Genomic DNA, 27,662 nt, shown 5'->3' with positions numbered 1-27,662 from the left:
CTACCGTGGTCAGCAATCAAGCACTTGATGAACGAGAAGTACCGTCCCAGAACCGAGGTCAATAAACTCAAGACAGAACTTAGAGGGTTACGAACCCAAGGATTTGATATTACCATGTACGAAAGACGATTCACAGAATTGTGCCTATTGTGTCCGGGAGCATTCGAAGATGAGGAAGAAAAGATCGACGCGTTTGTGAAAGGATTACCGGAAAGAATCCAAGAAGATATAAGTTCACACGAGCCCGCCTCCATACAACAGGCATGTAGAATGGCTCACAAACTCGTGAACCAAATTGAAGAAAGAATTAAAGAACAGACTGCTGAAGAGGCCAATGTGAAGCAAGTCAAAAGAAAGTGGGAGGAAAACGGTGATAAGAATCACCAATACAACAACAACAGGAATTACAACAATAATCGCAACAATTATCCCAACAATCGCAACATCAATCGCAACTACAACAAACGGCCCAACAACAACAACAACAACAACAACAGCAACTACAACAATCATCCCAACAACAATAATAACCGCAACAACAACAACAATCAGAAGCAGCTATGCCAAAGATGTGAAAAGAATCACTCGGGGTTCTGCACCAAATTTTGCAACAAGTGTAAAAGAAATGGTCATAGCGCGGCGAAGTGTGAGGTCTACGGACCAGGGGTTAATAGAACGAAAGGAACAAATGGTGTCGGAACGAGTAATGGCGGAGCAAGTAGTGTCGGAGCAAGTTATGCCAATGTAGTTTGTTATAAATGTGGAAAACCGGGCCACATTATTAGAAATTGCCCGAACCAGGAGAACACGAATGGACAAGGCCGTGGAAGAGTTTTCAATATTAATGCGGCAGAGGCACAGGAAGACCCGGAGCTTGTTACGGGTACGTTTCTTATTGACAATAAATCTGCTTACGTTTTATTTGATTCGGGTGCGGATAGAAGCTATATGAGTAGTGATTTTTGTGCTAAATTAAGTTGTCCATTGACGCCTTTGGATAGTAAATTTTTACTCGAATTAGCAAATGGTAAATTAATTTCAGCAGATAATATATGTCGGAATCGAGAAATTAAACTGGTTAGCGAAACATTTAAGATTGATTTGATACCAGTAGAGTTAGGGAGTTTTGATGTGATAATCGGTATGGACTGGTTGAAAGAAGTGAAAGCGGAGATCGTTTGTTACAAAAATGCAATTCGCATTATACGAGAAAAAGGAAAACCCTTAATGGTGTACGGAGAAAAGGGCAACACGAAGCTACATCTTATTAGTAATTTGAAGGCACAAAAACTAATAAGAAAAGGTTGCTATGCTGTTCTAGCACACGTCGAGAAAGTACAAACTGAAGAAAAGAGCATCAATGATGTTCCCGTCGCAAAAGAATTTCCTGATGTATTTCCGAAAGAATTACCGGGATTACCCCCACATCGATCCGTTGAATTTCAAATAGATCTTGTACCAGGAGCTGCACCAATAGCTCGTGCTCCTTACAGACTCGCACCCAGTGAGATGAAAGAACTACAAAGCCAATTACAAGAACTTTTAGAGCGTGGTTTCATTCGAACAAGCACATCACCGTGGGGAGCTCCTGTTTTGTTTGTCAAGAAGAAAGATGGTACATTCAGGTTGTGTATCGACTACCGAGAGTTGAACAAACTTACCATCAAGAACCGCTACCCACTACCGAGAATCGATGACTTATTTGATCAACTACAAGGCTCGTCTGTTTATTCAAAGATTGACTTACGTTCCGGGTATCATCAAATGCGGGTGAAAGAAGATGATATTCCAAAGACTGCTTTCAGAACACGTTACGGTCATTACGAGTTTATGGTCATGCCGTTTGGTTTAACTAATGCACCAGCTGTGTTCATGGACCTTATGAACCGAGTGTGTGGACCATACCTTGACAAGTTTGTCATTGTTTTCATTGATGACATACTTATTTACTCAAAGAATGACCAAGAACACGGTGAACATTTGAGAAAGGTGTTAGAAGTATTGAGGAAGGAAGAATTGTACGCTAAGTTTTCAAAGTGTGCATTTTGGTTGGAAGAAGTTCAATTCCTCGGTCACATAGTGAACAAAGAAGGTATTAAGGTGGATCCGGCAAAGATAGAAACTGTTGAAAAGTGGGAAACCCCGAAAACTCCGAAACACATACGCCAGTTTTTAGGACTAGCTGGTTACTACAGAAGGTTCATCCAAGACTTTTCCAGAATAGCAAAACCCTTGACTGCATTAACGCATAAAGGGAAGAAATTTGAATGGAATGATGAACAAGAGAAAGCGTTTCAGTTATTGAAGAAAAAGCTAACTACGGCACCTATATTGTCATTGCCTGAAGGGAATGATGATTTTGTGATTTATTGTGATGCATCAAAGCAAGGTCTCGGTTGTGTATTAATGCAACGAACGAAGGTGATTGCTTATGCGTCTAGACAATTGAAGATTCACGAACAAAATTATACGACGCATGATTTGGAATTAGGCGCGGTTGTTTTTGCATTAAAGACTTGGAGGCACTACTTATATGGGGTCAAAAGTATTATATATACCGACCACAAAAGTCTTCAACACATATTTAATCAGAAACAACTGAATATGAGGCAGCGTAGGTGGATTGAATTATTGAATGATTACGACTTTGAGATTCGTTACCACCCGGGGAAGGCAAATGTGGTAGCCGATGCCTTGAGCAGGAAGGACAGAGAACCCATTCGAGTAAAATCTATGAATATAATGATTCATAATAACATTACTACTCAAATAAAGGAGGCGCAACAAGGAGTTTTAAAAGAGGGAAATTTAAAGGATGAAATACCCAAAGGATCGGAGAAGCATCTTAATATTCGGGAAGACGGAACCCGGTATAGGGCTGAAAGGATTTGGGTACCAAAATTTGGAGATATGAGAGAAATGGTACTTAGAGAAGCTCATAAAACCAGATACTCAATACATCCTGGAACGGGGAAGATGTACAAGGATCTCAAGAAACATTTTTGGTGGCCGGGTATGAAAGCCGATGTTGCTAAATATGTAGGAGAATGTTTGATGTGTTCTAAGGTCAAAGCTGAGCATCAGAAACCATCAGGTCTACTTCAACAACCCGAAATCCCGGAATGGAAATGGGAAAACACTACCATGGATTTCATCACTAAATTGCCAAGGACTGCAAGTGGTTTTGATACTATTTGGGTAATAGTTGATCGTCTCACCAAATCAGCACACTTCCTGCCAATAAGAGAAGATGACAAGATGGAAAAGTTAGCACGACTGTATTTGAAGGAAGTCGTCTCCAGACATGGAATACCAATCTCTATTATCTCTGATAGGGATGGCAGATTTATTTCAAGATTCTGGCAGACATTACAGCAAGCATTAGGAACTCGTCTAGACATGAGTACTGCCTATCATCCACAAACTGATGGGCAGAGTGAAAGGACGATACAAACGCTTGAAGACATGCTACGAGCATGTGTTATTGATTTCGGAAACAGTTGGGATCGACATCTACCGTTAGCAGAATTTTCCTACAACAACAGCTACCATTCAAGCATTGAGATGGCGCCGTTTGAAGCACTTTATGGTAGAAAGTGCAGGTCTCCGATTTGTTGGAGTGAAGTGGGGGATAGACAGATTACGGGTCCGGAGATTATACAAGAAACTACCGAGAAGATCATCCAAATTCAACAACGGTTGAAAACCGCCCAAAGTCGACAAAAGAGCTACGCTGACATTAAAAGAAAAGATATAGAATTTGAAATTGGAGAGATGGTCATGCTTAAAGTTGCACCTTGGAAAGGCGTTGTTCGATTTGGTAAACGAGGGAAATTAAATCCAAGGTATATTGGACCATTCAAGATTATTGATCGTGTCGGACCAGTAGCTTACCGACTTGAGTTACCTCAACAACTCGCGGCTGTACATAACACTTTCCACGTCTCAAATTTGAAGAAATGTTTTGCTAAAGAAGATCTCACTATTCCGTTAGATGAAATCCAAATCAACGAAAAACTTCAATTCATCGAAGAACCCGTCGAAATAATGGATCGTGAGGTTAAAAGACTTAAGCAAAACAAGATACCAATTGTTAAGGTTCGATGGAATGCTCGTAGAGGACCCGAGTTCACCTGGGAGCGTGAAGATCAGATGAAGAAGAAATACCCGCATCTATTTCCAGAAGATTCGTCAACACCTTCAACAACTTAAAATTTCGGGACGAAATTAATTTAACGGGTAGGTACTGTAGTGACCCGAACTTTTCCATGTTTATATATATTAATTGAGATTGATATTTACATGATTAAATGTTTCCAACATGTTAAGCAATCAAACTTGTTAAGACTTGATTAATTGAAATAGGTTTCATGTAGACAATTGACCACCCAAGTTGACCGGTGATTCACGAACGTTAAAACTTGTAAAAACTATATGATGACATATATATGGTTATATATATAGTTAACATGATATTATGATAAGTAAACATATCATTAAGTATATTAACAATGAACTACATATGTAAAAACAAGACTACTAACTTAATGATTTTGAAACGAGACATATATGTAACGATTATCGTTGTAATGACATTTAATGTATATATATCATATTAAGAGATATTCGTACATCATAATATCATGATAATATAATAATTTAAAATCTCTTTTGATATTATAAACATTGGGTTAACAACATTTAACAAGATCGTTAACCTAAAGGTTTCAAAACAACATTTACATGTAACGACTAACGATGACTTAACGACTCAGTTAAAATGTATATACATGTAGTGTTTTAATATGTATTCATACACTTTTGAAAGACTTCAAGACACTTATCAAAATACTTCTACTTAACAAAAATGCTTACAATTACATCCTCGTTCAGTTTCATCAACAATTCTACTCGTATGCACCCGTATTCGTACTCGTACAATACACAGCTTTTAGATGTATGTACTATTGGTATATACACTCCAATGATCAGCTCTTAGCAGCCCATGTGAGTCAACTAACACATGTGGGAATCATCATTTGGCAACTAGCATGAAATATCTCATAAAATTACAAAAATATGAGTAATCATTCATGACTTATTTACATGAAAACAAAATTACATATCCTTTATATCTAATCCATACACCAACGACCAAAAACACCTAAAAACACTTTCATTCTTCAATTTTCTTCATCTAATTGATCTCTCTCAAGTTCTATCTTCAAGTTCTAAGTGTTCTTCATAAATTCCAAAAGTTCTAGTTTCATAAAATCAAGAATACTTTCAAGTTTGCTAGCTCACTTCCAATCTTGTAAGGTGATCATCCAACCTCAAGAAATCTTTGTTTCTTACAGTAGGTTATCATTCTAATACAAGGTAATAATCATATTCAAACTTTGGTTCAATTTCTATAACTATAACAATCTTATTTCAAGTGATGATCTTACTTGAACTTGTTTTCGTGTCATGATTTTGCTTCAAGAACTTCGAGCCATCCAAGGATCCATTGAAGCTAGATATATTTTTCTCTTTTCCAGTAGGTTTATCCAAGGAACTTAAGGTAGTAATGATGTTCATAACATCATTCGATTCATACATATAAAGCTATCTTATTCGAAGGTTTAAACTTGTAATCACTAGAACATAGTTTAGTTAATTCTAAACTTGTTCGCAAACAAAAGTTAATCCTTCTAACTTGACTTTTAAAATCAACTAAACACATGTTCTATATCTATATGATATGCTAACTTAATGATTTAAAACCTGGAAACACGAAAAACACCGTAAAACCGGATTTACGCCGTCGTAGTAACACCGCGGGCTGTTTTGGGTTAGTTAATTAAAAATTATGATAAACTTTGATTTAAAAGTTGTTATTCTGAGAAAATGATTTTTATTATGAACATGAAACTATATCCAAAAATTATGGTTAAACTCAAAGTGGAAGTATGATTTCTAAAATGGTCATCTAGAAGTCGTTCTTTCGACTGAAATGACTACCTTTACAAAAACGACTTGTAACTTATTTTTCCGACTATAAACCTATACTTTTCTGTTTAGATTCATAAAATAGAGTTCAATATGAAACCATATCAATTTGATTCACTCAAAACGGATTTAAAATGAAGAAGTTATGGGTAAAACAAGATTGGATAATTTTTCTCATTTTAGCTACGTGAAAATTGGTAACAAATCTATTCCAACCATAACTTAATCAACTTTTATTGTATATTATGTAATCTTGAGATACCATAGACACGTATACAATGTTTCGACCTATCATGTCGACACATCTATATATATTTCGGAACAACCATAGACACTCTATATGTGAATGTTGGAGTTAGCTATACAGGGTTGAGGTTGATTCCAAAATATATATAGTTTGAGTTGTGATCAATACTGAGATACGTATACACTGGGTCGTGGATTGATTCAAGATAATATTTATCGATTTATTTCTGTACATCTAATTGTGGACAACTAGTTGTAGGTTACTAACGAGGACAGCTGACTTAATAAACTTAAAACATCAAAATATATTAAAAGTGTTGTAAATATATTTTGAACATACTTTGATATATATGTATATATTGTTATAGGTTCGTGAATCAACCAGTGGCCAAGTCTTACTTCCCGACGAAGTAAAAATCTGTGAAAGTGAGTTATAGTCCCACTTTTAAAATCTAATATTTTTGGGATGAGAATACATGCAGGTTTTATAAATGATTTACAAAATAGACACAAGTACGTGAAACTACATTCTATGGTTGAATTATCGAAATCGAATATACCCCTTTTTATTAAGTCTGGTAATCTAAGAATTAGGGAACAGACACCCTAATTGACGCGAATCCTAAAGATAGATCTATCGGGCCTAACAAGCCCCATCCAAAGTACCGGATGCTTTAGTACTTCGAAATTTATATCATATCCGAAGGGTGTCCCGGAATGATGGGAATATTCTTATATATGCATCTTGTTAATGTCGGTTACCAGGTGTTCACCATATGAATGATTTTTATCTCTATGTATGGGATGTGTATTGAAATATGAAATCTTGTGGTCTATTATTATGACTTGATATACATAGGTTAAACCTATAACTCACCAACATTTTTGTTGACGTTTTAAGCATGTTTATTCTCAGGTGATTATTAAGAGCTTCCGCTGTCACATACTTAAATAAGGACGAGATTTGGAGTCCATGCTTGTATGATATTGTGTGAAAACTGCATTCAAGAAACTTATTTTGTTGTAACATATTTGTATTGTAAACCATTATGTAATGGTCGTGTGTAAACAGGATATTTTAGATTATCATTATTTGATAATCTACGTAAAGCTTTTTAAAACCTTTATCTATGGAATAAAGGTTATGGTTTGTTTTAAAAATGAATGCAGTCTTTGAAAAACGTCTCATATAGAGGTCAAAACCTCGCAACGAAATCAATTAATATGGAACGTTTTTAATCAATAAGAACGGGACATTTCAGTCTTAGCGAACCAGAAATTGCATTAGTGTGTCTGACCGGTATTTGTTAGGATGCATTAGTGAGTCTGGACTTTGACCGAACTTATTTTTTTGAAAACCATTACTTATCGTTTTTGGTCGAAAATTGAATATCTTAACATGAAAATATTATGTGGTATATTATTAATGTGGTAGTTAATGTGTGATAGATGTCTACTTCTAGCACCAATCTCATTATCACATTCAGCGACTCCGAAGATGAATCTCTAGCAAAATTACCAATCATCGACTTATCTGATAAGGACGATGACCCGAAGGAAGGTGTATCAATCATCTATATAACTGATGACGATGATGAACTAGAGTCGGATGCATTTTTGGAAGACTCACAATTCCCAAAGGAACCAGAAGAGGAACCTGAGGAGAACGAAGTAAAAGAAATTACCGAAGCGGAATTTAATATGGGAAAGAAACCTATAATCGACAACCCAGAAATTCCAAAAGCAGAAACTAATAAAATAATTATTGTACCAAGTGCTCCCGATACTACCACACCTAGTCAACCATGTCTTACCAATACTACAGAAATGTCATCTACTGAACCTCAACCAAAACCTAGACTTACCGCTGAAATACGCACTCTGACAATAGGGAAGAGTCAATTCTATGATTTCCCATATTTCTTTGAATTCCCAAGGAAGCCTCGTCGTTTCTATTATGCTTTTGCATCTATTCGACTTCACGCCTTATATAATAATATATCATGTGCTATATTTCATCTTACATATGTTCTATCTAAATAGTGGTATTGAATTATTGTAAAATATTGTACCAAAAGAATAAGCGTGAAGTATTAATGCATTAAGTTTTTCATGATAGAATATTATCATGATTGTAGTAGTTAATTTGTGTACTAGCTATTAAGTATGAACTTTAACGGGTAGGTACTACCCGAGCTACAATTATAAAACGCTAATAAGAATAAAATGCTTTTATAATAATTGGTTCATATTATTAATATGCCACGATGTACCATTAATTACTTGCTACATCTATAATATTCTATGTGATTAATTATCTTATATGTTTATTGAAGAAACATGGCTCGATTAAATCGAATGACGGAACAAGAAATTGAGGAGCTTATCAACTAACGCGTAAACGACCGAATGCTTTGGGTCAAAGCGGCAAGAGCAGCAGCAAACAACACAAACCCTCGTGTTGGATGCTCATATAAAGCATTTCAAGGTTGCAAACCTTCATCATTCAGTGGAACAGAAGGACCAATCTGTTTAACCCGATGGTTCGAAAAACTGGAGTCCGTATTTAAAATCATTGGTTGTGGGGAAGGGGATCGAAAAAAGTATGCTTCATGCACATTACAGGATGGTGCACTTACATGGTGGAAAAACTATGCAAAAGTTGTATGGGGCGATGAAGCATATGATACTCCTTGGGAGGAATTGAAAAATATGCTATTCAACGAATACTGCCCAAGGAACGAGGTTAGGAAGATGGAAGCCGAGTTACGAAATCTGAAAGTTTTCGGAACGGAACTTACCAACTATAACAGGCGATTCATGGAATTAGCCTTGTTATGTCCTGAATTGGTACCAACGGAAGAGCGAAAGATTGAATTGTACAAAGATGGTCAGCCAAAGAACATCAAGGCCAATGTTACAGCATCCAAACCCAAGACATTTCATGAAGCTATCACCATGGCAAATGAGCTAATGGATCAGATCATCCTGGATAAGAACGCATCAAATACCGATGCCAAGGTATCGGATAACAAAAGAAAGTGGGATGGAAACCGTGATCGAGGTCACCAGCAACAATCTCTCAAGAAACATGAAACCACACAAGGTGCGGGTAGTGGTTCAAGCTCGGGTTACAAAAGGCGTAATCCCTTATGTAACAGATGCCACAAACATCACACTGATTTTTTCAATGTGGTGTGCAACAAATGTAATCGAATGGGTCATCTTGCTGAAGATTGTTGGGTTCCTGTTGCAAATACAAGTGGCACCAAGACTTCTGCCACCAATGCAAATAGAACTGCCCTGGCTACTGTTACTTGTTACGGGTGTGGAAAACAGGGTCATATTAAGAGCCAGTGCCCGAATCCAGAGAATAATAACGGACCTGCATGGGGAAGAGCATTTGTTATTAATGCTAGAGAGGCATGTGAAGAACCGGAGCTTGTTACGGGTACGTTTACCATTAATGACTTATCAGCATCTATTATATTTGATACTGGTGTCGATAGAAGTTACATGTGTAGAGACTTTTACGCTAAATTGAATTGTTCATCATTAGCTCTAGATGCTAAGTACATGATTGAGTTAGCTAATGGTAAACTAATTAAAGCCGATAAAATTTGCCGTGATTGTAAAATAAAGTTAGCCGGAGAAACATTTAAAATTGATTTGATACCCGTAGAATTAGGAGGTTTTGATGTAATAGTCGGCATGAATTGGATGTCCAAAATAAGAGCTGAGGTTGTGTGTGCCAAGAAGGCAATTCGCATTCCTCGTAAGGATAAAACGGCAGTAATGATATATGGAGAGAAGGGTAACTCAAAGCTAAAACTCATTAGCTGCTTGAAAGTCCAAAAGTACTTGAAGAAAGGGTGCTATGCTATCCTAGCACATGTTAATAAAGTCAAAACGAAGGAAAAAGAGAAGAGCATCAACGACGTGCCTGTGGCAAGAGATTTTCCTAAAATCTTTCCGGAAGAGTTACCGAGATTACCTCCATTTAGATCGGTAGAATTTCAAATAGATCTAGTACCAGGAGCTGCACCAGTGGCTCGTGCTCCATACAGACTTGCACCGTCTGAGATGAAAGAGTTACAAAGCCAGTTACAAGAATTATAGGACCGTGGATTTATTCGACCGAGTACTTCACCATGGGGAGCTCCAATTGTATTCGTCAAGAAGAAAGATGGATTCTTCCGAATGTGTATAGATTACCGCGAATTAAACAAGTTAACTATCAAGAATCAGTACCCATTACCGAGAATTGATGACTTGTTTGATCAGCTGCAAGGATCACGTGTTTACTTCAAAATCGATCTAAGATCGGGATATCATCAGTTGCGTGTCAAAGAAGAATATATTCTGAAAACTGCATTTCGGACACGGTACGGTCATTATGAATTTTTAGTCATGCCGTTCGGGCTGTCAAACGTACCAGCTGTATTCATGGACCTCATGAATCGGGTATGCAGTCCGTAGTTGGATAAGTTTGTTATCGTCTTTATTGATGATATTCTTATTTATTCCAAAAATGAACAAGAACATGAGCAACATTTAAGGTTGGTGCTGGAACTGTTGAAGAAAGAACAGTTATACGCAAAGTTTTCTAAGTGCGCCTTTTGGTTAAAGGAAGTACAATTCCTTGGTCACATCGTGAGCAGTCAAGGAATTCAGGTCGATCCTGCGAAGGTTGAAGCCATTGAAAAATGGGAAAGCCCAAAGACTCTGACGCAAATACGCCAATTTTTGGGTCTTGCTGGCTATTACAGAAGGTTTATTCAAGATTCATCCCGGATAGCCAAACCATTGACATCATTAACACATAAAGGGAAGAAGTACGAATGGACTTCTGAGCAGGAAGCCGCATTTCAATTATTGAAGAAGAAGTTGACTGCGTCGCCTATTCTATTATTACCTGAAGGAAATGATGATTTTGTAATTTATTGTGGCGCTTCGCGACAAGGTTTTGGTTGTGTCCTCATGCAACGAAAGAAGGTTATTGCATATGCATCCCGACAACTGAAGATTCATGAACAAAATTATACGACTCATGATCTAGAATTGGGAGCAGTGGTGTTTGCATTAAAGATTTGGAGACACTACTTGTACGGGGTTAAATGTACTGTGTATACCGATCATAAAAGCCTTCAACATATCTTCAATCAAAAACAACTGAATATGAGACAACGTAGGTGGGTCGAGCTGATAAACGACAATAATTGTGAAATTTGCTATCATTCCGGGAAAGCAAATGTAGTAGCAGATGCTTTAAGAAGAAAGGAAAGAGAGCCGATTCGAGTACGAGCAATGAATATGAATATTCGTACGAACCTCACTACCCAAATTAAGGAGGCTCAACAAGGAACTCTTACTGAAGAAAACTTTAGAAATGAGATGCTCAAGGGTTTAGACAAGCAACTTGAGATATGAGAAGACGAAACCCGGTATTTTAATGGACGCATTTGGGTACCGAAGTTTAAAGGGTTAAGAAAGTTAGTTTTGGATGAGACACATAAGATGAGATACTCGATACATCCCGGAGCTGGAAAGAAGTATCAAGATCTTAAGACACACTTTTGATAGCCAAATTTGAAAGCTGATATTGCAACGTACATCGAAGAATGTTTGACTTGCTCCAAAGTCAAGGCGGAACATCAGAAACCGTTAGGTCTACTTCAACAACCAGAAATCCCAGAATGGAAATGGGAATGTATTACCATGGATTTCATCACGAAGCTACCAAAGACTGCATGGGGTTACGACACCATTTGGGTAATTGTCGATCGTCTCACCAAATCTGCACATTTCCTACCTATGAAGGAAATGGATAAGATGGAGAAATTGGTATAATTATATATGAAGGAAGTTGTTTCAAGACATGGAGTACCTATCTCCATTATATTCGATCGAGACAGTAGGTTTACGTCAAGGTTTTGGCAATCACTACATGAAGCTCTAGGGACTCGTCTGGATATGAGCACTGCATATCATCCTCAGACCGATGGGCAAAGTGAAAGGACCATTCAGACTCTTGAATACATGCTTAGAGCATGTGTGATCGATTTCGGAAATGGATGGGATAAATATCTACCATTAGCAGAATTCTCGTATAACAATAGTTACCATACGAGTATTAACGCTGCACTATTTGAAGCACTTTACGGAAGGAAGTGTATATCTCCTATCTGTTGGAATGAAGTAGGAGACTGACAACTAACTAGTCCCGAGATCATACAGGAGACTACTGAAAAGATTGTGCAAATCAAGGAGAGATTGAAGACCGCCCAAAGTCGTCAAAAGAGCTATGCTGATGTTTGAAGGAAGCCGTTAGAATTTCAGGTTGATGACATGGTTATGTTAAAGGTGTCATCTTGGAAATGTGTGATACGCTTTGGTAAGAGGGGTAAATTGAACCCAAGATACGTAGGACCATTCAAGATCATCGAACGTATTGGACCGGTGGCTTATCGACTTAAACTACCACAACAACTTGCTGGAGTACACAATACCTTTCACGTCTCGAACCTAAGGAAATTCCTTGCAAAAGAAGACCTCACTGTTCCTCTTGAAGAAATCCAAATCGACGAGAAACTGCATTTTATAGAAGAGCCTGTCGAAATCATGGATCGTGAAGTCAAACGGCTCAAGCAAAGTAACATACCTATAGTTAGGGTTCGTTGGAATGCTCGAAGAGGTCCTGAGTTCACTTGGGAAAGAGAGGACCAGATGAAATAGAAATATCCACAGCTGTTTACAAACACCGCCCATTGAATAGGTATTACTTAACGGGTAGGTACTGTCATGACCCGGATTTTTTCATGATTATATATTGAACAATATTAATATTTACATGATTAAATGTTTTCAACATATTAAGCAATCAAACTTTTTAAGACTTGATTAATTGAAACGAATTTTATGTAAACGTGTGACCACCCAACTTGTCCGATGATTCACAAACGTTATAACTTGTAAATAACATGATAATATATATATGAACTTATATATATATTTAACATGATGAAATGATAATTAAGTATCTCATTAAGTATATTAACAATGAACTATATACATAAAATGAGACTACTAACTTAAGGATGTTGAAACGATATATATACGTAACGATTATCGTTGTAATAATGTCTTAAAATTTATATATCGTATTAAGATATATTAATACACTATGTTATCATGATAATATAACAATTTAACATCCCATTAGATATAATAACAATGGGATTAATTACATTTAACAAGGTCGTTAACTTAAAGGTTTCGAAACAACACTTACATGTAACGACTAACGATGATTTAACGACTCAGTTAAAATGTATATATATATATATATATATATATATATATATATATATATATATATATATATATATATATATATATATATATATATATATATATATATAGTGTATTAAGATGTATTAATACACATTTGAAGGACTTCAATACATATATCAAAACACTCTTACTTAACAAAAATAATCACAATTGTATTCCCATTTGTTTTCATCAAGAATTCTACTCGTATTCGCTCGGTATTTGCACTCATATTATACCCAGCTTCTAGATGTATTTACTATTGGTATATACCAATAAAAATCTGCTCCTTAGCAGCCTTAAATGATTAAGGAACATTTGAAACCAACCATTTGTCAATTAGCATGAATTATTTAGCAAGAAAATAAAATTAGGAATCTTTTCTTTCTTTATAAACTAAAAAGGTTTTTATGCATGCACACCATTTCTTCATTCCATTTTCTCATACTTACACTCCCAAATCTCTCTCAAAATACTCCTAACTTCATACTTGATCATCTCTAAGTATTTTCCCCATCATTTAGCTTCAATTACAAGCTTTAATCATCATAAAAACAACCTAGAATCAAGATGTTGCAAGATTACTTCCAATCTTTTTAATCCAATCCAACAACTCATCAAAGATCAAGAACTTCCATCTAATCTCAGTAACTTTTCATTCTTAATCAAGGTAATAATCATATCCAAGCTTTGGTTTAATTCCTATAAACATAACTATCTTAAATCAAGTAGTGATCTTACTTGAACTTGTTTTCGTGTCATGATTCTGCTTCAAGAACTTTCAAGCCATTAAAGATCCTTTGAAGCTCAAGTTATTTTCTCATCATTTTCAGTAGGTTTACCTACTATACTTGAGGTAGTAATGATGTTCATAACATCATTCGATTCATATATATATATAACTATCTTATTCGAAGATTTAAACTTGTAATCACTAGAACATAGTTTAGTTAATTCTAAACTTGTTCGCAAACAAAGTTAATCCTTCTAACTTAACTTTAAAAATCAACTAAACACATTTTCTATATCTATATGATATGCTAACTTAATGATTTAAAACCTGTAAACACGAAGAACACCGTAAAACTGGACATACGCCGTCGTAGTAAAACCGGGGCCTGTTTTGGGTTGGATAATTAAAAACTATGATAAACTTTGATTTAAAAGTTGTTCTTCTAAGAAAATGATATTTCTTATGAACATGAAACTATATCCAAAAATCGTGGTTAAACTCAAAGTGGAAGTATATTTTTCAAAATGGTCATCAAGATGTCGTTTTTCGACGAAAATGACTACATCTTTCAAATATGACTTGTAACCTGTAACTCCGACTATAAACCACTACTTTTTCAGTTTAGTTCTAAATACTACAGTTCATTATAAAACCATAGCAATTTGATTCACTTTAAACGGAGTTGTAATGAATATTTGGCGAGCAAAACAAAATCTGCTAAAATTAACGTTGTATGGACGAAATTTATATTGTAAAAACTATATTAACCATATCCTTGCTAACTTTTCCTATATATATTTGGACATGTTATCATTAGTATAACAAAATATTATAATCTTAGTTAATTCCGAGATTGTATATATATATATATATAATAATCTTGGTACATTCCATGACAATAAGTATACAATACGTTTTGATAAATCCTAAGACAATACGTATACAATACGTCTCTGGGTTGATGCAAAGACAATACGTATACAATACGTCGTGGGGTAATTCTAAGATTATATATATACCGATTATTGGACTGTTGGACATTTCGGACTATTTTGGACTACTAACAAAGGACTACTAACATAAAAATGTTAAAAATTAATATAAGTATTCTATGAACTTGTTTTATTTTATTCACATGTCGTATTATTATCTGAATCATTATTATTGTTATAGTTTCGTGAATCCAAGGACGACGGCCATATTTTTAATAAGCTGAAAACTTATTATTAATATACTTTTACTACCGTGAGTATATAGTCCCATTTTTAAACTCTAAAAATATTTTGGGATGAGAATACATGCATTTTATGTTTTACGCCATGGACACAAGTACTTAAAATATATTCTACGTTAAGTTGTACCACCTTGCATATCTTCCCTAATAGCTTGGTAACTAATATTTACATGTTGTAAGAACATGTAAGCGCGAATCCTATTGATAGATCTATCGGGTTTGACAACCCCACCCGGGCTAGTCGCTCTAGTATCGTAAACGGTTGCATAGTACTTCTTTTTTACTACACTTGGTACAGTGTAGGGAGATTTTATAATAAAGGGAATATGCCACATTAATGGTTAAGTATGGTTACCGAAGCGCTCAACAACTTATAGAATATCTTTATTGAAATGTTTGTAACTATGAAATCTTGTGGTCTATATTTATATCGATGCTAGCTTTAAACCTATATATCTCACCAACCTTTGTGTTGACTGTTTAAGCATGTTTATTCTCAGGTCCTTAAGAAAGTCTTCCGCTGTTGCATTATCTGAGCAAGCTGTGCATGGAGTCTCATGCTTTTGTTTAAATGAAGTGTTGCATTCAATAAAACCTTTGTCATGTATTATATTCGACTGTTATGTCACGTGTGTAGTATTTGAAAACTGCTGCATTATGGGGATTATCTCTTAAATAATCGTCCACTTGTTTAAAACATGCATTATGTATAATAATGGTGTGCTTTTATGAAACGGATGCAATATTTTCTAAAACGTATCATATATAGGTCAAATTCCTCGCTATGAGACCAATGAATAACGTACTGCGTTTATAGTAATATGGACGGGCCGTTTCAAATTATATAATGGAATATATTTTATAACTATTTCATATATTTTAAATATATAATTTTTTTTTTCCACCAACTTTCAATCATATTTTGATACATCACTTAACACAGCACTTAACACGCCACCCCACTACTGAACATTTTACCAACACGTCTGTCGTCTGCTACATCACCACCAACTACCCCACCCACCCACACCCCAAAAAATATCCGTCACCATTGCAATAGGCCTAATTCAGATCACTCGGAATCGTGCACATTTTTCGCCGTTTTAGCAATCAGACGCTCAGAACGTCGATGGTGTCGACTCCGACTCAACGTTAAATCACCGTTGGAGTTCCGCATTTTGGTTCGGCGTCAACTGAGCGACGTTGAATGTGGCGGTATTTTCTTCCTTTTTTTCTTTTTCTTTATTCTTATTTCCTTAATTTTTCATTATTTAATTGCTTTTTGTTTTTTGTTGTGGACTTGTTGCAGGTACAGTGAAGATGAAGATGGGAATATGGGATGAAGAAGTTACTAGTAAAATGTTCGCTTGATTGCAATAAAAAAATAAAACAAAGCAAAATGTTTGCTTGATTGCAGTAACAATGATCATTAACGTTCAAAGATATAGTTACCAGTACAAATGAGTTGTAAACCAACCACAAAGCTTTACCAATTCCTTATTTTTTGGTATCACTGTGCTTGCTTTTCTCTGCATTATTTAAGCATCTGTACTTTTTTGATTATAAATTGGAGTAATAAAGTTTGTCTTTATTTTTTTTGTCTATTTAAAACCACAACAAACTAGTATACAAAAATTAAGGCCCTTTTGACTAGGGTCATTTCGGATAAGTACTTGGTCAATTAGTAGGATTTTCACTCTTCAAATTTCAATTTCTCCAAATTTCAATTTAAAAAAATAAAAATAAAAAATATACTGTAAATAAACAAGATCATGAATACCATGATCCACCACAAGAAATAGCCATTAACAAAATAGCAGCTTGTTCTTCTTCTCTTAACTTGTTCCACCATGGCTTCCCTCTTTCATATGATGATCTCTTTCTCTTACATTCTTCCTCCTGCTTCGGCTGCTGCTGATGTTGTTTTTTAACTCTTCTTTTATTTTGTTTAAATACAAATCTCACTTTTAACTTCAAATCACCACTTTGTTTTGAAACTTTAAATGATGATTTTCTTCTTCCAGTTCTATCAAATCCACTCATTTGTGCTCTTCTCTTCTTGTGGTACTTTATCCCACAAGCATTGCATAGCGACTTCACACAAAAAATAAAATATTATACAAAGTTACAAAACAGTGTTTTGAAAACCAGATCGAATAATGTAAAAATAACTTACCTTAGGACCGGCCGGACCGGTCCTCCAAAGAGGAGTTGTAGTAGTTTTACAATCACTACAACATTTTGAAGATACTTCATCTTGGACTAGTTGAGTTTCAACTACACTCTGCATAATTAGTTGTGTTTTAAAACGTTAGATAAAAATTTAAACTTGAAATAAAAAATAGAATAATACAGTAATACAGAGTAGTACTTTTACCTTCAGATCCATGATGACGAATGTAAGGAAATTAAAATTAAAATTAGGATTATTCAAAATGAGTGAGTGAAGAAGGTGAGAGATATTAATGGCAGATTGGCGGTTGGGTTTGTATGTGTACAGCTTTTTTTGATTTAATATAATGACTTTGACCGAAGAGAAGAAGATTTTTAAAATAAAAATATTTGAATTTACGTGGGGAAGAGGGATGGAAGTGTGTGGTGTGGTCGGCTGGACACAAAGACCGAAATCTTTTCGCATTTATCGTTAATTACCATTATACCCCTCAGCTCACTCGTTAATTACTCCGTAATTCAATTAGGGGTTGTAACTAGACAAAACTAAGACCAGTTCTATTGCAGCGTCAATCCAGTCCCTCAGACGACATTGACTGAAGGACCCTAACCGGATGTCAGTTTTAGACGTTAGTCGGGGCAGTAACACAAAAAAAAAATCGTCAGTTTGCTTTTTATCCAATCAATGATTTTCCAATTTTAGTTAAAATATATTTTTTATAATTAATTTATTTTTCTCACCTCATTTCCAATCAGATTTTACCACACCACCTTACTCAATATTTAACACAAAAAACTGACACACACGGTTATAAAATGTCAGAAACTAACATTGCCAAATCACACTCGTATTGCACTTTTTGGCCAAAAAGTGTCAAAATTGTCCGTGAGGTCACAGTCACGGTTAGAAATGGTCTAAGTTCGATTTTCTCTCTAGTCTCAAATTATGCTGAGTAAAACCATTCAAGCGTTGTCAGAGGGGTGCCGTCAGGCCGCTGATGTCCTCTGACGCCGGTAACTCGACGTCACATCGAACGCCTCAGGGACATCAATCGGCAGAGAAACGGAAAACAAATACGACAAACGCCACCCAACCCATAATTTTTTATAAATAAATAAAAAAACATGTCGAATCCAAATCAACAACCACCCAACCCAAACGAATTCGAAAACCCGAATCAGCTACCATTATGGATGGCAATGGATCGGGTGATGCCGTATCCGTATCCATATCCATTTATTTTTTGTTCATCCATATCCATATCCATATCCATGTAGTTTCAGGTCATCCATCCATATCCATATCTAGTGAATTAAGCGGGTTAATGGATATCTAATGGATAATTAAAAAATATTATAATATTTTCTAATATGAGATTAAAATAAAAACGTAGTATAGAAAAAATAAATATAAAATGACATAATTAAAATTTATCTATAACATTGTGTAAACTTTGTCGAAGATATAAAAAAATTTGTTAAATTTACTATAAAACATATATTATGAAAAATTGAATATGAAATTTGTAAGTTTATTTTGTTAGATATACGTGTTTTATTGTAATATATTATAGTTATTTACTATAGCGCTGAAAGTAAAATGTAAATCCAGCGGTAATGAACTTGTAATAGTAAAATGTAAGCATATATCTATATTTATGTATTTGTATATGTATTTCGGGTGGTAATGGATATATCCATGGATGAAACTTTTCATCCATATCCATATCCATTTAGGTTTATCCATATCTGTATCCATATCCAATTAAGTTCATCCATATCCATCACGAAGCAGGTGGATCGGGTGAATATCCACCGGATCGGGTGGCCATTGCCATCCCTAACTACCACCCTAAAAAAAATGAATTCGGAAATTTCAAAGATTATATGCGGTACAGAGATATCTCGACGGCGGTTCATCAAACCCGAGTAATCTTCAACAAATTCCAATGATCCTACCTCGATTCCGCCCGATGACACCCAAAGAACGACATAATTTTTTTCCCGAATGTACTTTTTTATTTTATGAATATTAAATTTATGTTTATTAAGTAATGTATTAAATGTAAATAATAAAATGTTAAAATATAAAAGACGTGAACTCTAGTGAATTTTGACACAAAACCTTGACATTTTGGGTTAATGAAATGCCCCGTTCATATACATTATAAACGATTCACAATAGTTGATTTCATTGCGAGGTATTTGACCTCTATATGATACATTTTGCAAACATTGCATTCGTTTTTAAAAGACAAACTTTCATTACATCGAAAGTTGACGGTATGCATACCATTTCATACTATATCCAAACTATAATGACTAAATAATAATCTTGATGAACTCAATGACTCGAATGCAACATCTTTTGAAATATGTCATGAATGACTCCAAGTAATATCTCTAAAATGAGCAAATGCACAGCGGAAGATTTCTTTAATACCTGAGAATAAACATGCTTTCAAGTGTCAACCAAAAGGCTGGTAAGTTCATTAGTTTTTCATAATCAATCATTTTCAATAATATAATAGACCACAAGATACTCATAATTAGAAAACAATCTGTGCAGGTCTATTCCTGCTGTAAAATCATTCATATGAAGAACACCGGAACCTTTCAAGCAACTCACCAACGGTAGCTAATGCGTAGTGCAATGACAAAATCATCTCACCATGGTAGTTAATAGAATATAATTCTTACAACGGGGGCTAATGCGTACGCAATGCAAAATCATCCCTCCGAGGGTAGCTGAAACGGGGGCTAATGCGTACGCAATGCAAAATCATCCCTCCGTTACCAACTACAAAGTCGACTATAATACAATACAATACATCGGGGGCTAGTGCGTTCGTGCAATGCAAAATCATCCCGCCGATGGTAGTTAAAACGGGAGCTAATGCGTACGCAATGTAAAATCATCTCTCCGTTAACTACTAAATCGAACCTCTGAATCCAAATAATTCTATCATAGAATGTAGTTTTGAATATTTGTGTCTATTTCGTCAATCATTTATAAAAGCAGTTCATGTATTCTCAGTTCAAAAATATATCTCAAAAGCATTTAGGAAACACTTATAAAAACAGCGCATGTATTCTCAGTCCCAAAAATGTAAAGAGTAAAAGGGAATCAAATGAACTCACCATACTGTATTTTGTAGTAAAAATACATATGACGTCATTTATCAAGTGTAGGGTTGGCCTCGGATTCACGAACCTATATCATTGGTATATATATTTAAACATATTCTTGTTCTCGTATAAATCTATATATTATTATTAATGTTGCAATTGCTATATTTATTAATTTATAGGTTTCATTATTTATTTATATCTTTTCATTTTTGTACATAATAATATTAATATAATTAAGTTGTATATATTAAATAAATCTTTATATATATAATCTTCAATATTTATACTTATAATCTTAACCATGTCTTTTAAACTTTTTATTTTCATAATTATAATTATCTTAATAATAATAAAGATATTACAGATAACAATAAGGATTGTTTTTAAGGATTACAAAAGGATACTTTTTGTAAAAATAACATTAATGATAATAACTTTTAATAATAATACTAATAATTGAAAATTCATAGTAATGATAATATTTATGATAATAATATTAATACTTATTTTAGTAATAAAACTATAAAGATTATAATTTAAATGATGATAATTTTTAATTACAAGTAAATTAATAATACTAATTTTTTATGTATGATACTAATATTAATGAAGTAAGATAATAAATTCTAATATTTCATAATAATAATATTAATCATAATAATAATAATGATAACAATACTTAAATGATAATATTATTAATGATAAACACATTGTTAATACTTAATAATCATAATATTGTAAATACTGATATTACTTACTAATGCTTATTTATAATAATAATAATAATAATTATAATCTTAATAATAATAATAATAATAATAATAATAATAATAATAATAATAATAATAATAATAATACTAATAATAATAATAATAATCAAAAACATATTAATGATAATGTTAAAAATTATAATAATAAACATTATAACAATAATAATAATAATAATAATAATAATAATAATAATAATAATAATAATAATAATAATAATAATAATAATTTTTGGTATTGAAAACTACCTTGAAAAGCCTTTCTAAAAAAAATATGCCCGGTGCCGGGCTCGGACCCGTAACCTCTCACTAACCATCAACACCCTAAACCACTCGCCTGCTCATGTTTTTCTGAATTAACCCCAGACTTAATTATATATAACTCGAATCATTCTGTTTCAATTTTCTTCTTCACCTTCTCAGGCTATAATTCGACCAGAGTGCAATTAATAACCATAATAACGAATTTTGTGGTTTCTTTTAAGGCTTGTAAACAAAAAGAAACTCTAGGTAATGGTGTCGTTGATTAAAAAAATGGAAAGGAAGTTAAGCAGCAGCTGAGCTCGTAAAAAAAAATGAAGAACACAATTGATGATTTTAAATTCCAGACATAATTAGATTGAAATGACAAAATGAAAGAGGTATTAAATCATTCAAAGAAACTTTGTGAACCCTTAATTTTAATAGAAACAACTTCTAAAATTTTATTAATAAAAATCTGTTGACTTTCTAATTTCCAAAACTTTGACTCCTGAATTCGAACTCAATTCGAATAATTAAAAGCTGTAACTTTTCAGATAATTTGAGTAAAATATATCTAACAATACTACGTTTATGAATTTTGGAATTTGTTTCTAATTCAAGTTATTGCTTAATACCGTCAAGAACACTATGAACTACAAATTGAAATTCAAATTTTAGATCGTTATAGATAAACATTACTACATGAATTACATAGCAAATGCTTCCTATAAACTTTTTGGATCATTAATTGATCCAGAAACATCAATCAGACTTTGAATTTTAGGATGAACACAATATTTGACTTTTTGAAAATATACCTTTGACTCGCAAATTCGTACTTGATATGAGGAATTGAGAAGTGAAACTTTGCAGATAGTTTTACTAAAAGGTTCCTATAAAAACTGCATTTATAGATTTGGTAATTTCTTTTGAATTCGAACCTTTTTAAAATTTTGGACGCGAACAGAGGTTTGAACTGTGTTCTTCCTACTTCTGCTTAAATTTAGCGATTTGAAGATTGTAAATAGTATTTGAAATTGATAGTAAATAATGTAATGCTTATTGATATCCTTAATACTGAATATGATTGATTCTTATAATAATTAAAGGTCGACAGCCAAAAATCAATTCGTACAAAAAAAATAAAACAAATATAAAGGACGATTTCATCTGTACTGGAATTAATTTGTTTTGGAAGCTTGATACCGACTTCTAACAGATTGGAGATAAAGAAACAAAATTTAGATACAGTTGGATGGATATATAAAACTGTTTTGAATTTATGCGTATGTTTTTTCTTTCTTTTTATTTATTTATTTATTTTTATTTTTTATATTTATTATTAGTAATTAATAATTATTATCAATAATTTAAATACAAATAATAATAATAATAATAATAATAATAATAATAATAATAATAATAATAATAATAATAATAATAATAATAATAATAATAAGAGTATTAGTAATAATAAGTCCTAACAATAAAAAATTTTAGTGTATTTGATAATAATAATATTATTAATGGTAATTATAGTAATAATACTAATAATAATTATTTTTATAGTATTTGTATCATTAATAAATAATAATACTGATATTAACTATATAAAACTGATAATAATAATTTTATTCATGATAATATTACTACTTGTATTATTTATGATAATAATGATAATTGTAACGACCCGCACTTTTCCGATCGTTCTATACTTATGAGATTAATATTTACATAAATTAAACCTTACCAACATGATAAGCAATCCAAATTGTTGAGACTTATGTTTTTGAAAAGAGTTTTACACAACGTTTGACCGTCTAGTTTGACCGATGATATCACGAACTATACAATATATGATAATTATACATACATATTTAACATGATCTAAGGATGTTTTAATATCTCATTTTGTATTAATAACAAAAAGTCATAAGTATATTTTGAAACTACTAACTTAAGTTTTCAAAACAATAACCTACGTAACGTTATTTGACATAAATACTGATGATTTATAATGTTTATACATATATCGTATAAGTAATGTATTTAATCATTTTTAAAGGGCTTTTATACATAAAACAATATAAGTATATTTACAAAAGATAGTTATATTTGAATTCTCGTTCCGTTTCCTCAATAATCCTATACGTATATCTAGGGTACTATACACAGCTTCTAGAAGTATTTACTATTGGTATATACCAATAGAAATCTTCAATTATTGGAATAATATGTCATTCATGACATAATAAATTTTAACTTATCTTAGATATTTTCACTAAAAACCAAATTTTCAAGCCTATAAATAAGCACCATTTCTAACTCATTTTTACACATTCATTTTCCAAATTTTACTTCCAATTTTCACACACACTTGCAAGAACTCTCTCAACTTTTATTTTACTACTTCTTTCCAGCAACTTTACATTTTAAACTTGAGGTAAAAACTCTACTTCAACTCTTTTTCAATTCATATATTTAAAGCTATATATATAAGAGTTTATAAACTAGAACATAGTTTGAATGATTTCAAACTTGTTCGCAAACTAAATAGATCCTTCTAACTTAACTTTTAAAATACTTTAAGACCTGTAACATATCTTAATTATATGCTAACTTAACAAGGTATAACTTGGTTTTTCAAAGAACACCTTAAAAACTGAATTTACGACGTCGGAGTGCAACCGGGGGCTGTTTTGGGTTGGATAATTAAAAACCATCTTAAACTTTGAATTGGAGGTTTATTTTCTGGAAAAATGATTTTTTACTATGAATATGATAACACATAAAAATTTCATGATTTAACTCAAAGTATAAGTATTTTTAGAAAAATAATCATTTGAGGTTGTTTACATGATGGAAAATGATTAACTTCATAAGTTTCACTAAAGTTTGACCTATGCCGTGTGATTTTGAATACAAACTAAGGTATTTACAGTTCATAGTCTTAAATAGGGACTCGATCCAAGGAGATGGCAAGTTGAATCAACGAAAACGGAGTTGTAACGAAGAAATTATGACCGAAACAAAATCGGATATCCAAGACTAGTTTAGCCACGAAAATAATTGGGAAAAAATTAAATAAATCACATCTTTTTAAGTTAACATGATATTTTATATATATGTACTTATAATTCAATTTTATATGGTTCAGGATCACCCGTAAACAACACGAGAAGATTAATCATAAGATCCCATGATTGTACGCAACACGTCATTTGACAACACCGGTACTTTATGTACGCAACACGTCATTTGACAACACCGGTACCATGGGTCAAGATTAATCTCGACCAATACATATACGATGGGGTTTTATTTATTTCGTTGGGGGTTTTATTTATTTCATTGCGGGTATATTAAACATCTAAAAATGAACCATTAAAATTGAATTACTAACAACGAACTGCTAACTACGGACTAAAGAATTATTCAAAGTATTAAAAGTATAACAAGTATATATATGTGACGTTTGTTTAAAAAGAAAAGGTATTGATATATTATATATGGATAGGTTCGTGATATCAACCGGAGACCAAGTCAAATTATATATATATCTTCAAGACGAAAGTGAGTATATAGTCCCACTTTTAAACTCTAAATATTTCGGGATGAGAATACATGTATTTTATGTTTTACGATATGGACACAAGTAACTGAAAAATATATTCTACGTTGAGTTGTACCACTGGCATACTTCCCTGTAGCTTGGTAACTGTTATTTACAGCGGTATTGTAAACGCGAATCCTGTTGATAGATCTATCGGGCCTGACAACCCCAACCGGATTGGACGACCAGTATTCAACGGTTGCACAGTACTTCGTTTCGTGACTACACTTGGTACGGTGTAGTAAGATTTCATAATAAAGGGAATATGCGACGTGATTAAATGTTAAGTATGGTTACCAAGTGCTCAACCACTTAGAATATTTTTATTAAACTGTTTATATACGAAATCTTGTGGTCTATATATATATATTGCTGCCGGCATTAAACCTATATCTCACCAACTTTATGTTGACCTTTTAAAACATGTCTATTCTCAGGTAATTACTAAAGCTTCCGCTGCATTATGTTGAATTTGAGCAGGATCTTGCGTATGCATATTTGTGTCAAAAATAAAACTGCATACCCAAGGATTTGTGTTGTAAAATATGCTCGAAATCGTGTTGTTATCATTATATGTAAAGTTTGTAAGTCGAAGATTATCGCTAAACGATAATCATCTTTTTATTGTCTAAAGTTTGTAACAAAAATAATGGTTATGGTTTGTAATGTATAATATATGCAGTTTCTCTTTTAAAAATGTCGCATATAGAGGTCAATACCTCGCAATGAAATCATACGTTATCTAACACGTTCTTATGGTTAAGGACGGGTTATGACATGTGGTATCAGAGCGGTGGTCTTAGCGAACCAGGTTTGCATTAGTGTGTCTAACTGATAAGTCGTTAGGATACATTAGTAAGTCTGGACTTTGACCGGGTCTGATTTAAAAACCATTGCTTATCATTGTTGGTTAAAATTTATATGTAAATATTATGTAGTACTAATGGGTTAGTTGTTGTGTGATAGATGTCGGGCTCAAAACTTGTCATCACATTCAGCGACTCCGAACCAGAATCTTCAGATGGTGTTCCAGTCATTAACCTATCCGATGACGAAAATAATATCTTTGGGGAAGACTCACAAATTCCGGATGAACCGACTATAGAGAACCCGGAAAGTGAACCCGAGGAGGAAAGTGAACCCGATGAGGAAAGTGAACCCGAGGAGGAAAGTGAACCCGAGGAGGAAAGTGAACCCGAGGAAGAAATACAGGAAATTACAAAAGACGAGTTCGAACTAGGAAAGAAACGAAAGGCTAATGAATTAGAAAATTCAAATCCCGAGTTTAGTAAGGATGATGTGGCACTAACTCCACTAGACACTACCACCCCTATTCCCGCTATTCCTATTCGTGCTGTCCCGGCATCCAGTTCTTCAGTCCCACAGCCAAAATATAGGCAGACAGCCAGGATAAGCGTTAAGCGATTCTTTGAACCTAAACGTCCTAGAAAATAGACCAAACGATGCGCTGCCGTATTAAACCATGGGATCATATAATGTTTTGTATAATATTATTAGTGTGGTTTGCTTAATGTTCGATATAAGATAAGCATATGTAAAATAGTGAAGTGTGAAATGCAATAATTTTCCATGGTTAAGTATTATTTAGATGGTAGTAATTGATTCTGTACTAAGCTATTAAGTATGGACATTAACGGGTAGGTACTACCCTAGATATAATTATAAAACGCTAATAAGAAGAAAAGGCTTTTATAATAATACCTGGTTCATATTATTAACAAGCTATAATGTACTATAAATACACACTACATCTATAATAATCCATGTGAATAATTATTTTCTTTCATTAGGAAATGGCGGAATTGAATCGAATGACGGAACAAGAAATCCAGGAACTCATCAATCAGCGAGTGAACGACAGAATGTTATGGGTCGAGGCTGCAAGAGGTGCTGCAGTTAACCCAAATCCTCGTGTGGGGTGCACTTACAAAACTTTTCAAGCTTGCAAGCCCTCATCATTCAGTGGAACAGAAGGACCAATCGGTTTAACCCGGTGGATAGAAAAGATGGAGACTGTGTTTAAAATCAGTGGTTGTGTTGAAAAGGACATGACCAAGTATGCATCGTGCACTTTACAAGATAGTGCACTCACGTGGTGGAAAAATTATGTGAAGGCTGTAGGAGGAGATGTAGCTTATGATACTCCATGGGAAGAATTCAAAACAATGTTAATCAACG

The 27,662-nt window shown here is 33.5% G+C and overlaps 1 protein-coding gene across 1 annotated transcript; it reads right to left on the bottom strand.

The window, feature by feature from the left end:
* Positions 1–17,257: 17,257 nt before the first annotated feature.
* Positions 17,258–18,004, bottom strand: LOC139851441 (GATA transcription factor 15-like). Its single transcript, XM_071840477.1, has 3 exons — positions 17,914–18,004; positions 17,713–17,820; positions 17,258–17,630 (listed from the first exon to the last, which is right to left on the bottom strand). The coding sequence occupies exons 1-3, from the start codon at positions 17,923–17,925 to the stop codon at positions 17,307–17,309; spliced, it is 444 nt and encodes a 147-aa protein (XP_071696578.1). The 5' UTR covers positions 17,926–18,004; the 3' UTR covers positions 17,258–17,306.
* Between the last annotated feature and the right edge of the window lie 9,658 nt (positions 18,005–27,662).

Source organism: Rutidosis leptorrhynchoides, chromosome 6 (genome assembly GCF_046630445.1).
Source record: "Rutidosis leptorrhynchoides isolate AG116_Rl617_1_P2 chromosome 6, CSIRO_AGI_Rlap_v1, whole genome shotgun sequence".
NCBI lineage: Eukaryota > Viridiplantae > Streptophyta > Magnoliopsida > Asterales > Asteraceae > Rutidosis > Rutidosis leptorrhynchoides.
This window is presented reverse-complemented; position numbering and strand designations above follow the sequence as displayed.